Source organism: Apium graveolens, chromosome 7 (assembly GCF_009905375.1).
Source record: "Apium graveolens cultivar Ventura chromosome 7, ASM990537v1, whole genome shotgun sequence".
Lineage (NCBI taxonomy): Eukaryota > Viridiplantae > Streptophyta > Magnoliopsida > Apiales > Apiaceae > Apium > Apium graveolens.
Window position 1 is genome coordinate 257538042 of NC_133653.1, and position 14102 is coordinate 257552143.

General features: G+C 33.5%; 1 protein-coding gene across 1 annotated transcript; it reads left to right on the plus strand.

Annotated features, from left to right (window-relative positions):
* The first annotated feature begins 6956 nt into the window (after positions 1 to 6956).
* LOC141670872 (uncharacterized) lies at positions 6957 to 11083 on the plus strand. Its single transcript, XM_074476913.1, has 2 exons — positions 6957 to 10217; positions 10431 to 11083. The coding sequence occupies exons 1-2, from the start codon at positions 7352 to 7354 to the stop codon at positions 10811 to 10813; spliced, it is 3249 nt and encodes a 1082-aa protein (XP_074333014.1). The 5' UTR covers positions 6957 to 7351; the 3' UTR covers positions 10814 to 11083.
* Positions 11084 to 14102: the final 3019 nt, after the last annotated feature.

Below are 14102 nucleotides of genomic sequence, written 5' to 3' on the forward strand. Positions count from 1 at the left end.
ATGCTCCAATTTTCGTACCCATCGAATTTTAGCAAATTTTACAAACACGGACGTACCTATAGAATTTTAGCAAATTTTATAAACATGGACGTACCTATCGTATTTTAGCAAGTTGTTTATACCAACACGACCCGAAATTCGAAATCGAAATTGTACACAGAACTACAGGGTTTTGCCAGCAGCCTCCAATCCTGAAGCTGGCACATGAAAGTCTCATGTTGACATTTTCAATTATTATGATTCATGAAATCTGTGAAAATTGAATTTGATTTTTCTACTGTATCTTAACTTGCACTTAATTCATTAATATGCATGTCCGCCTCAGTCAATTAGTGAAGATGATTCACAGTTCACACACAGATATATAGCTTAGGTTGCACTATTTGTAGTACTAAGATAATATGATTCTTTCTGTGTGACAAGATTTAATTGTGTACAATTGACTTGTTGATTGAGTGACATGAACTCCTTGAAGTAGCTTTTCTAGTACAAGATCCATGTGATCAATCCTAGCTCCAAGAAGATACTCTTACACAGACTACACTCACCTAGTTCATGATTCTGTGACACTAATATTCTGTTTATACTATAACCATATCACGATACCGTATAATTTTCATTACATTGTATTATGTAGATATTTTTCGTAACCTTATAAATATGATGCGGAAGTTTTGTGCATCAAAATTAATTCCTTTATACAGATGAGACATCTGTTGTAATACCGGAGTTTCATGTTCAAAAGATAGAATATTTCGATAAATTATAGTAGGCTATTGAACTATCCAAGTTGATTGTATTGGAATTATTATATTTCGATACTTCGGATCTAGACTCATTTTCAAAAAAAAAAATCGTAATTTAACCCGAATTGTCACATGCGTATCCGGATTTCTTTTGTGTGTTGTTTTGAAGTGGACTAACCAGCAACTAGCCATCTAGCATTGTAAGTGAAGATTCAAAACTGGACATAAACTTAGAGTTCCATGGAATTCCTAAACAACTTGAGGGTAAGATTTATAAAGAATTAGAAACACCCATATCAAAATGTTCTTTCCTTGGTTGATACAATACAGATCACCATATAAAGTACTAATTAAGCCATTTCAAGATTAGTGACATTAATGAGTGAAATTTATATTTTGTTTGGATAAACACAACTAGTACTAGTACTGTAACAAGTCAAAACCTAAAACCCTAAAAGTAGACCAACCCAAAAAAATAAAATAAAATAAAAAGCCCTAAATCGTTTTATGTGCCCTTAATTTATTGGGAGACTCACCTCATGTGATTCTAGTATTTGTATATACTACTTGTATCTCTCTTTAGCCCTTCTCCCAAAACACCTCCACTAGTGCTCATCGGTTAACCAAACTTCATTTTTCTTAAAAAAAAAATTCCCTTTTTCAATTTTATCATTTCTTGTTTACATCTTGATAAAATAAGCTACATTTTTTACATATTTTAAATTTATGATTAGGCAAGTGTTAATGAGTATTATAATAATAGTATATGTGCAATTAGCAAGATAATGATAGTTTAATTTAATATTAGTGATAAATATTTATTTCTCATTACCAGATTCGATTTGTCCAAATATCTATGCTGTGAATCAAAACTTATCGCTTAAGTTGCACACTATTGTGTAAGAACGCGGGATTTACCCGGTGCGCACTTTAAGAGTAGGTGTTACTGTTCCCTACAATAAAAAAAATAGCTATTATGTAAAACTTAATAACCCAATTTATTTATTCTTTTTGTCACAGTTAATAACCTAAATTTTAAAAACAATTGAGATAAGATAAAAATTAAAAATTGATTTAGTTGTTAAAAATCCAACTCCTTTACAGGGCGTTTGGCAACATGCATTTCATTTCAAATGAGTGATTTCAAATGACAGAATTTGATTTATCATTTCAAATTCTCATGTTCACACTAATATTTAAATGTACTGGATTTCAAATAAAATCCAAATCAAATTGTCAAACAACTTATTTGATCAGAATTTCAAATGAAAATAAGTTTCCCAAACAGAATTTTATTGCTTTTCGTATGCCCCTAGGTTGCCTCACACTCTTGTGTCATCAAACTCTCCTATTCCCTAGGCTGCGCCAAACTTCTTCAATTAAATATAGGGAAAATCATCCCAATATCAAGTTACAGTATAGTTGTAAAAATCTGTAATCGGTACTAATTGGTTTAAATACTGATTAGGAATTAATTGGTAAATTGAGGATTAATCGGAGGGATTAATCGGAACAAAAATCGGATATATTTAAATATTTTAATAATATTTAATATATTTACCTTATTTATTACTAACTCCGTCCCGTTGAATAATATACTGTAATATCCCGTAATTTTTAGAATTAGATTATTAATTGAATAATAGAATAAAAAGGATTAAAATTAGATAAGGACTAGGATTTAAAATTGGGTTAGAATATTGGGCCTAAAATTTGGATCAAATTATAATATTGATAACTTGTAGGTTAAGAAATATGGTTTTGTATCGTTATAAATACATCATAATCAGTTTTCCTCATTTTTAACATCAAAATTCGTAGGGGCTTTTCTTCATAAATCAGCAATCTTTTAAAATTCGTAGTAAATTCATCGTGAGTCGGAATTCAGTGATTCTAGACTTTTCGGAGAGGTTTTTTCGTTACCTTCAACTTTCGTGTTTCGTGTTTTCCAATATAACGTCGTTTAGTGGGTCAAAAAGGCTATATTCAGATCTGGTCAGATTTTGAGGTAAGTTTTCAATCGATCTTACTAGTATTTTCAAAAATTATATATTACGCGTTTATATTTGATTATCAAAATTTGGGCTAAGTGATTATATATTTGAAAGTATGATGTGTTACGGTATATGTATTGTTCAGTATATGTGTGATGTCTAAACGATAATTTTGGATCTTTGATTTGTGTCATGGTTTGTGAAAATATTGAATAAGAATTTAGGACCGCAGTCACCAGATTGTGGTGACATTTTTCAGAATATTAGGACCGTTATCACCGGGTTGTAGTGGTCGTGACATGAATTGTGGATTTTAAATTATTGTTGTTTATGTGATATGTGTATTGTGTGTATCGAATAAGAATAAGAATATGTATCGAAACTATTTGTTTCGTATATCGTATTTTGTTATATGTGTTCATGTTACTTGGCCTCCTAGTTGGATCGATTGGTTTCTTGCTGAGCTTTGTAGCTCACCCCTTTCAATTTCAGGTTTCGTTTAAGGGTTCGAGTTGGATAGCATTGAAGTTCGAGGACTTAGAATTGGAGTTGATTGACTTTTGGGTTTCCGTTAGCTGCGCTTTTGTAATAATAGACACCTCTGTAATAGACTTTTTCATCAAGAAATTCTATTTGATTCTAATTTTGATTTAGAATTAATAGTCCGGAAGTGCGGGCTGTTACAGTTGGTATCCAGAGCAGACTGTCATTCGGAGTGTATTAGGTATGAGACTAGTACATTCCCTAGGATTCGATCTTGTGGACCATAGTTTGACCTTTGGTAGATCAGGGGGTAGATGGGGTAGATGTGTCTCGAACTTTAGGATTGTTGTGAATTTGGGGACCAAATTCTTTTTAAGGAGGGTAGTATGTAATATCCCGTAATTTTTAGAATTAGATTATTAATTGAATAATAGAATAAAAAGGATTAAAATTAGATAAGGACTAGGATTTAAAATTGGGTTAGAATATTGGGCCTAAAATTTGGATCAAATTATAATATGGATAACTTGTAGGTTAATAAATAGGGTTTTGTATCGTTATAAATACATCCTAATCGTTTTCCTCATTTTTAACACCAAAATTCGTAGGGGCTTTTCTTCATAAATCAGCAATCTTGTAAAATTCGTAGTAAATTCATCGTGAGTCGGAATTCAGTGATTCTAAACTTTTCGGAGAGGTCTTTTCGTTATCTTCAACTTTCGTGTTTCGTGTTTTCCAATATAACGTCGTTTAGTGGGTCAAAAAGGCTATATTCAGATCTGGTCAAATTTTGAGTTAAGTTTTCAATCGATCTTACTAGTATTTTCAAAAATTATATATTACGCGTTTATATTTGATTATCAAAATTTGGGCTAAGTGATTATATATTTGAAAGTATGATGTGTTACGGTATATGTATTGTTGAGTATATGTGTGATGTCTAGACGATAATTTTGGATATTTGATTTGTGTCATGGTTTGTGAAAATATCGAATAAGAATTTAGTACCGCAGTCACCGGATTGTGGTGACAGTTTTCAGAATATTAGGACCGTTATCATCGTGTTGTAGTGGTCGTGACATGAATTGTGGATTTTGAATTATTGTTGTTTATGTGATATGTGTATTGTGTGTATCGAATAAGAATAAAAATATGTATCGAAACTATTTGTTTCGTATATCGTATTTTGTTATATGTGTTCATGTTATTTGGCCTCCTAATTGGATCGATTGGTTTCTTGCTGAGCTTTGTAGTTCACCCCTTTCAATTTCAGGTTTCGTTTAAGGGTTCGAGTTGGATAGTTTTGAAGTTCGAGGACTTAGAATTGGAGTTGATTGACTTTTGGGTTTCCGTTAGCTGCGCTTTTGTAATAATAGACACCTCTGTAATAGATTTTTTCATCAAGAAATAATATTTGATTCTAATTTTGATTTAGAATTAATAGTCCGGAAGTGCGGGCTGTTGCATATACGTTCACTATTTGCACACATTTCGAGGCTTCTATAAAATATAGTTTTATAATGTTTTTTTTTAATTTTTTTTAAATAAAAGTTTAAACATAAAATTTTTATTCAGGAAAAAAAAATTAAAAAAAATATTGTGGAGTTATGTTTTAAATGAGTATTGAAAAGTGTGCCAAAAAGTAATGTATAGAATTTAATGGGATAGAGGGAGTATGATATATATATTTCAAAAATAATTTATAAATATTAATTGAATTTTAAAAAATAAATCGGCCAAGTATTTTTTAAGAATTAATCGGAAATTAATTAAAATTTTTTCTAAAAATCGGGAATTTTTATAACACTGAGTTAGAGTCATCACATTTAAAATAGAAGCTACTGGAAGTGTAAAATAGGAGCTTGTTTTTCTGTTGATGGAACTTCTTGTGTAGGAGTTGTTATTGGATTATAATGGGTGTTTTTGTTGCGGGTACATATGCTAGTTCAGGAAAATTGTTTATTGGCATGTGTTTTTGTTTATTTGGAAAGATTTTTCTGATAAGGAGCTGATCAAAAAATTTGTGTAAAACGATTAAGTTTGCGCTTCAATTTTGTATGAAAATGACATTTTTTAATTTTTAATATGTTCACCACAAATCAGTGCAAAGGCGACTAGATGATGATGATCTTATTCAAGAATTTTAGTATTGAAGGAGTCTCGGTCATTTCTACAATCATACTTTAGAAATTTGGTTTTTATATCACTTAAAATGTACTTTTAAGCTATGTTTCTTCAAAATGTATATTTAATTCACGTTTCTTGAATTCAACAATAAAATTAAGAAAAATAATACGTTTTTAAATAAACTAAATATTAAACATGCATGTTGTGCTTATGGTCGTAATTCTGCTTGAACTCGTTTTATTATTTAAACCGGCTCGAATAGATTCGTGAAATTAAAAAAAAAAATCGAATTCGGCTAGAGTTTTACACTCGATTAAGTATAAAATTAAACGAATCGCCTAACCCGACTCGTTAAAATGGACTCGGTTAACTAAACGAGTTGGTTCGACTCAGATCGTGAAATTAAACGAGTCGAATTCAGGTAGAAGTTTAGGCTCGTCAACTCGACTCGATTAATCTCGGCTCAAATTACGTCATATTCAAAACTTTATTCGCTCGACTCGAATTACATCCCTAGTTGTACCGTTATTAAAGAAAAATGCATTGTCCATGTATTAAATAAAAACTGTTATTTCCCAACAATACAACATAATTACTGAAAGGGATTGAATGAAATTTTGGTTTATTTTTTATTTCTGAAAAACTATTTATAAATATACAACTGTGTTTTTGAATAACAAGAATGCAGATTAAGTTTTTGAAGTATTCTACTAAAACAAATTAAATAAAACACAGTTTTAAAATTTTCTGATGGATTTGTTTTTTCACCGGAGATATATATTTAAATAAATATTTGTGATGCAAATTGTACACAACTGTTTACGAGTATTTTCTACAATTTAGAACTTGAGAGTGTTTTCTAAAGATACAGCTTACTCAACTCTTTAATTCTTTTCTTGTTGAACTTAATCTATCCGTAAGACTCAAATAAATAAAATGAAAATATTATATCATTGTAAAGTTATAACGTGCTCGCAACCGAAGAATAATACAACGAATCATTTATCATTTGTTTACTTTTTCTATAAAATGACAATGAAATGATAATGCTTCTTTTCGAAACACACAAATAAAATTACTTATTTTTTTTGCTAAAAATGCTAATAAATACAAATATTTGATCTCATTTCTAAAAAATTAGACTACATTTTATAATTATATGATTTAAAATTTTTGCATTTACGTCACTTGTCACTAAACATCACTCATAATCGATTAATTAATTTCAATAAATTATCAAAATTAATATAATCATATTTTAAAATCGATTAGCAAGAACATTGTAATCAACCATGAGACTAAGAAATAAATGTTCGATTAATTTTATTGATCATTAATTTTTCCGACCAACTAAACTTCAATTACTGCAACAAAGAAAAAGAGTATGGCAGAAGAGTCAGAAAAAAGAACAAAATTAACCACAACATAAATTTTTAATATTCGATTTTTTTTCACACACTTAAAATACATATGCATTGCTACAATGAGCGAGAGATATTTAACAAAAAATATTAATAAAACCAGAGAGTACTGTTCAAAGCAATGGACTAAAGATATATTTAGTGCAACATCTTTGACTCCCTTCTCAAAACATGAGCCACTCTGAAGCAACCCTAGAGAAACAACCCTTGATTCATTAAATATTTAAATTAAAACCCTTCAAACACTTTCCATTCACTCCACTACCTCCACCACCACCGCCACCGTGCTGCCGGAGTTTCAACAACACATCTTAATTTTCCGGTAAGATAAAACTACTCCGCAACAACACATAAAACTCCAAATAAACAAGACACTATTAGTTTCCTCTTGAAGTTTCACTTTTTGTTCACATGCAATGACATATACTTGCAAGTGTGACTTATAAGCATTCATTTTATTACCTCCCATCCTTGTTCTCTCACATGCATGTTGTCTACTAGAGTGGACTTTCACTTTCACCATCTGCACCATTCTTGCAGACTCATTTCCTGAATTTTCAGTGCAAGATTACCCTAAAAAATGGAGAAAAACATTGAACTGGTGTCTTCACTTTTCTTGGTTTTTTGTTTTTATGTAGTTTTTTCAAGAACAGAACTTGTAACATCTCTGTCATCTGATGGCCAAGCTCTTCTCTCCTTGATTTCTACAGCAGACCCTTATTCTAAATCATCATCTGCAGTTTTATCTTCTTGGACACCATCTAGCCAAACTCCATGTTCTTGGAAAGGTATTACATGTTCTCCACAAAATAAAGTCATTTCTATTTCTATACCAAACACATTTCTTAATCTCTCTTCTTTGCCTTTAGAGCTTGCTTCACTCTCCTCCCTTCAGCTTCTTAATCTCTCTTCTACTAACATTTCTGGTCACATTCCATCTTATTTTGGTTCATTTAGTCATCTACACCTTCTGGACTTGTCGTCGAATTCGTTATCTGGTCCAATCCCTGCTGAACTAGGCCAACTCAGTTCATTGCAGTTTCTTTTCTTGAATACTAACCAATTGACAGATTCTATACCTCCTCAAATTGGGAATCTGTCATCTTTACAAGTGTTCTGTGTTCAAGATAATCTACTTAATGGCTCGATTCCGTCGCAGTTAGGCTCATTAAGGTCCTTGCAACAGTTTAGGATTGGGGGTAATCCATATTTGAGGGGTGCAATACCTCTGCAGTTGGGATTACTTACTAATCTCACCACATTTGGCGCGGCAGCTACTGGACTATCTGGTGTTATACCACCTACATTTGGAAATTTGATCAATCTCCAAACTTTGGCAATTTATGACACTGAGATATCTGGGAAAATTCCTCCTGAACTTGGGTTTTGTTCAGAGTTGAGGAATTTGTATTTGCATATGAACAAGCTCACTGGTTCAATGCCTTCACAGCTTGGTAAGTTGCAGAAACTTACTAGCTTGCTCTTATGGGGAAACTCTTTAAGTGGACCTATTCCGGGTGAAATATCAAATTGTTCATCCTTGGTGGTATTTGATGTTTCTGCTAATGAATTATCTGGTGTGATTCCGGGTGATTTGGGGAAGCTAGTACTTCTTGAACAGCTGCATTTGTCAGATAATTTTCTTTCGGGGTCTATTCCGTGGCAGTTGAGTAACTGCACTAGTCTTACAGCCCTCCAGCTTGACAAGAATCAACTTTCAGGTCCAATTCCATCGCAAATTGGAAATTTGAAATTCTTGCAGAGTTTCTTCCTGTGGGGGAATTCAGTGTCTGGAACTATCCCAGCTTCTTTTGGGAATTGCACTGAGCTGTATTCAGTGGACCTTTCAAAGAACAAACTCACTGGCATTATACCGGAGGAGATATTCAGTTTGAAGAAACTGAGCAAGCTATTATTACTGGGGAACTCTTTATCAGGAGGGCTGCCTCCAAGTGTTTCAAATTGCCAGTCTTTAGTGAGATTAAGACTTGGCGAGAATCAGCTCTCGGGACACATTCCAAAGGAGTTGGGCCAATTACAAAATCTTGTGTTTCTTGATCTATATGCGAACCATTTCTCTGGTGGTTTGCCTGCAGAGATTGCTAATATAACGGTTCTTGAGCTTTTTGATGTGCACAATAACCACATCAGTGGAAATTTGCCATCTCAGTTAGGAGAGCTTGTGAATTTAGAGCAGCTTGATCTCAGCAGAAATAGCTTTACTGGAGAAATTCCTTGGAGTTTTGGGAACTTCAGTTACTTGAATAAACTGATTCTCAACAACAATTTGCTTACTGGTTCAATCCCAAAATCCTTTAAGAATCTTCAGAAACTAACTTTACTTGATTTGAGCTTCAATAGTCTGTCTGGTGCAATCCCCGATGAGATTGGTTCTGTTACAAGCTTAACCATTAGTCTAGACTTGAGCTCAAATGGATTTACAGGTGAGATCCCAGAGACTATGTCGGATTTGACACAATTGCAAGCCCTTGATCTTTCGCATAACATGCTCCATGGAAAGATTGCTATTTTGGGTTCCCTCACAAGCCTTACTTCTTTGAATATCTCATACAATAATTTTTCAGGTCCAATACCCGTGACACCTTTTTTCAAAACATTATCTTCAAACTCATTCCTTGAAAATGAAGATCTTTGTCAATCTGTCAACGGATATACTTGCTCTTCACATCAGTTTCGCAATAATAGATTGAAAACTGCAAAGACTATAGCTTTGGTAGCTGTTATTCTCACTTCTGTGACAATAGTAGTTGTTGCCTTTTGGATTTTTGTATCTAGGAATCACAAATATTTGGTTGACAAATCATCAAGTGCATTAGCCACTTCGTCAGGACGAGAGGATTTTTCTTATCCGTGGACATTCATTCCATTTCAAAAGCTAAGTTTCACTATTGACAACATCCTACATTGCCTCAAAGATGAAAATGTGATAGGAAAAGGCTGTTCCGGAGTTGTATACAAGGCAGAAATGCCCAATGGAGAGTTGATAGCAGTAAAGAAGCTTTGGAAAACAAAGGGAGATGAAGAAGCAGCTATAGACTCTTTTGCTGCAGAAATTCAAATTCTTGGACACATTCGGCATAGGAACATAGTAAAGCTTTTAGGGTACTGTTCCAATAAGAGTGTCAAACTCTTGCTCTACAACTATATCTCGAATGGAAATCTCCAACAACTTCTGCAGAGTAACAGAAATTTAGATTGGGAGACGAGGTATAAAGTTGCAGTTGGAGCAGCCCAGGGTCTTGCTTATCTTCATCATGATTGTGTTCCAACAATTTTACACAGAGATGTGAAATGCAATAATATTCTACTGGACTCTCGGTTTGAAACTTATTTGGCTGATTTCGGACTGGCCAGGCTGATGAATTCTCCAACTTACCACCAAGCAATGTCCAGGGTAGCTGGTTCGTATGGCTACATAGCCCCAGGCAAGTGACTTAAAACTTCCTTATGTTGATTAAATTTTAAGTATCAATAGCTAATTACACATCATATAATCGCTGTCATATCAACTTTTAAGATACTGTCTGGCATCTTTTTACATTAGTCTTTTTCTTAGTTGGTAACTTGAACTATTTCTTAATATCTTTTCATCGATTTGTCTTTACTAAATGATAATGTTATGATTAATATTGATGCAGAATATGGATACACCATGAACATAACAGAGAAGAGCGATGTTTATAGCTATGGAGTGGTTTTGCTCGAGATCCTAAGTGGGCGCAGCGCTGTTGAATCTCGAGTAGGTGATGGATTACACATTGTTGATTGGGTGAAGAAGAAAATGGGAAGTTTTGAACCAGCTGTTACAATTTTGGATTCTAAGCTCAGGGGACTACCAGATCAGATGGTGCAAGAAATGCTCCAAACACTTGGAATAGCAATGTTTTGCGTGAATTCGTCACCGGCTGAACGGCCAACCATGAAAGAAGTGGTGGCATTGCTGATGGAAGTCAAGTGTACACCTGAAGAATGGGCGAAAACTTCTCAGCCTTTAATAAAACAATCCACAAGTCAGAGCTGATATTTCTCCACATTGTAAGGAGATTATTGTGTCAGTAGGGAGGTAAAACATAAATTGGAATTATTGCGGAAACAATAGGAAAAGCTAAAATGTGGTAGTGTTGTTGGCTCTGGATAAGCATATTGTTATTGTACAGTTTTAGAATCACTAATGTAGTTGATTAGGATCTGTTTTTTTATTGTTCTTTCTTGCTATTTGTTTCTTGTAATTCTTAGACTATGTTGGAATACATGAAAGATTCAGATGAATGTAAATTGCAGATTTTCTTATAAAAAAGTGCTCTTCTTTGAAATTTTGTGTGCTTGTTTGTTCTTCTAGTTCAAACAGTTAAAAGCATAACATTGTTGTTGCATTTCTTCCCAAGAGTTTCCGTTGATTTACATAGCAGTATAGCACAACCTGAAACTCAGTTATATATGTATAAAAGCATATGTATAGAGAGATCTTTTCCCATGAGAAAAGGCATAATTTCAGTGAGGGTTGATGTTCATATGAAATGGAAGCATAACAGGTGCAATGGTAAGTATTGTATTTTCGAATTGTGGAAACAACTTTCCCAGAGCTGGTAGTGCACGAGAGTCTTGTGCAAAAGGTACGAACTTTTTATGTATGATGGAACTAATGAAGTAAAAAAGGCTTTTGCTAAAAACATTACATTTAAATGTAGGCCATAAAATGCAGTAGATAAAGAGACAGATAATAACAGACCATGCATTCTATCCCTTCCCCACATGCTTTCACATATAATGGAACTGTCTCCCCAATACACATAATATATTTGAATAAGAATAAGTCCATATCCCACTTCTGTTTTTATTCAGAAAAACTAAAAATTTGGTCAAAAAGAAAATCCAATAAGATTGCACTTATCAGTTTCTGAGATTTGTTCCCATACATTCACTTGTTCTGTCACAAAATCCATAGAGCCATGAGATATTGTCTCTTTGGACAAAAAGTAATGACATAACAACATGTAGCAAGTAATAGCCAAAGTACAATGAAACTGGTTGCAAGCGTGTGGGGGCAATGAACTATCAATTATCAACTGTTGGTTCCATGGAACTCAAGTTAACCAAAGTGCAAAATTAGTAAAACAAGTGAGACCTTATCGACATCAAACGGAAAACATGATACAACTGCAATGCACTAATGAAAAAAACTGCAATGGGTTGATGGAACTTTAGATTTAGAGCTTATTCATCAATCTGGCGGTGAATAGAATTATTTGTCTTGGTTCATCTTAATTCAACATATACCATGCATTGAATGAGAGGTTAGCCCCTGCTCAAATTTAGTGTACACGGAGGCCTCTACAGGGTGGTTCTAGATGATAGTTAGATACAAGAACATAAAATGAACAATTACATCAAAGTTACTCTGAGTCTCTGACATTGAGGGCCTCAAAAGTTACTAAGATCATAGTATCTTTCATGACACCAGAATAACGCCACCTCAGTTACTACATCAGAAGGTTAAAAATGTGAAAGCTCTGTTAATATCAAGTAACCAACAGTTCTAAATAATTTTCTACACGAGCAGAACAGCACTTGCTAAAAATAAGCTTTATGACCAGATAGTCCCTGAAATATAAACAACAGTTAGTTTAGTGTTGGCAGGTTCGTCCAAGTCCCTTACATGCAAAAAAGATAATCTTAAATGACCTAAATTGCAGGCTTGTACTGTCAATGATATGCAATACTAATAAACTCCATGCAACTAACCAAGATATGAACAAAGAACATTTCCTATTAAAATTTGTAAGCCTACTATGTTAAACTTAATTAACCTCTTCTCGATTAACTTCTTTTTCAGCTCTCACGCGGTCACGCCTTCACCATATGCCCCCCCCCAGATCACATGCCTGTTTCATTCATATCTTCGAATTATCACACTTTAGTGTTCATGCAATTACTAGAGTAATTTATATTTTACCATGCTTGAAAAAAACTTGCATATAACGAAAGTCAGAAAGAGCAAATAGAGCTAAACCAACCATTTGAAACTATCATATGTCATTCAAGCTGGTACTTACAACTGGGAAAGGAGAACTTCTAAAAAGTATATGTGGTTCTGTGTCACTGAGAAGATGAAGATTAGCGTTCTAGAAGCAACTGCCTAAAGGTGTTTATACGTCCAAATCGAAAACTTGCTCAAAAGAGGTTCGACATACAGAAGACCATGCATATTTGTCCTTAATCTTAGGATCAAACTGGAGAAGGTTATGATCAATTCTCCATCCTCACTGCAATTCTCAACTGGACTAAGGAGCACAAAACCAATAATGGCACTTTTTCTTATTACTCATACTACAGGTGTTTCCTATGAAAGAATTCAAGATTAAAATAATATATATAGTTCATGTACTTGTCAAAGGTACTAGTTCAGATATTCATTTGTAGCCATTTCTCCTTTTTGGTGGTTTCTAATTTGTAGTTGCCACTTCTAGGTCTCGGTACAAGCACAAAAGTTAATTTACATTTTTATCACTTCCCAAAATCTATTGTTAGCAGGATCAAAATCATTACAGGTCTTGCCTATCCTGACTAGAGAAGCCATCCCCATGTTAGGCTCCCTTGTTAGGTTTTTGCATCCTGTTAAAACAACAGATATAAAAGGAGCTCCTTTCTGCTTTCACTTCTTTGCTATATAATATATATACTAATGTTAATAAGAATATGCCTGGATTTTCGGTAGCCTCTTTAAGGAGCCTAAGAACTTCGGAAAAAAATTAATTTATGTTTTTTCAAGATACAGAAGCAGATTACTAAAGTCAGAATCAGCAACGAGGGTTAGTTCTTTCTGGGGTAGGAGTCTAAATTAGTAAATTGCAACAACCTCGCATCTCCTTGTACATATTTTGAAGCCTGAAATCTAGGAATCCAAATTGCATAAACCTTACAGTCTTATACCTTATAATAATATATAATTAAACAAGGCATTAGGCTCTAATAAGAATTTCTTAAATGCGTCCAGTCAAAAATAATATGACAATGTGTAGTATTTCTGCACCTCAATATTTTTCTCTTGTGATAATTTTTCATTCGAAGGATAGGAAAAAGGTACGGTATCAGCAAAAAATAACAACTTGTCACAAATTCAACATGCCAATTCAGAGTATAAGATAATTTTACCTAGTCCCCCATTTAAAAATTGGGAAGTTGGTTGCAAATTTTATCATATATAGATAGCAGTCCTAAGAAACAATAGATAAATGATACCATCGTACCACTGGTAAAACAACATTGTGTCCAAGACTTTCTACGGGAAGAAGTTCAGTTCAAAGATTGCT

What these genes read in the sequence shown, in the direction of transcription:
- LOC141670872 (XM_074476913.1), top strand. Translation starts at nt 7,352, where the DNA reads ATGGAGAAAAACATTGAACTGGTGTCTTCACTTTTCTTGGTTTTTTGT. An exon ending in GTATGGCTACATAGCCCCAG is followed by an intron (nt 10,218 to 10,430) that starts GCAAGTGACTTA and finishes ATATTGATGCAG; the next exon opens with AATATGGATACACCATGAAC.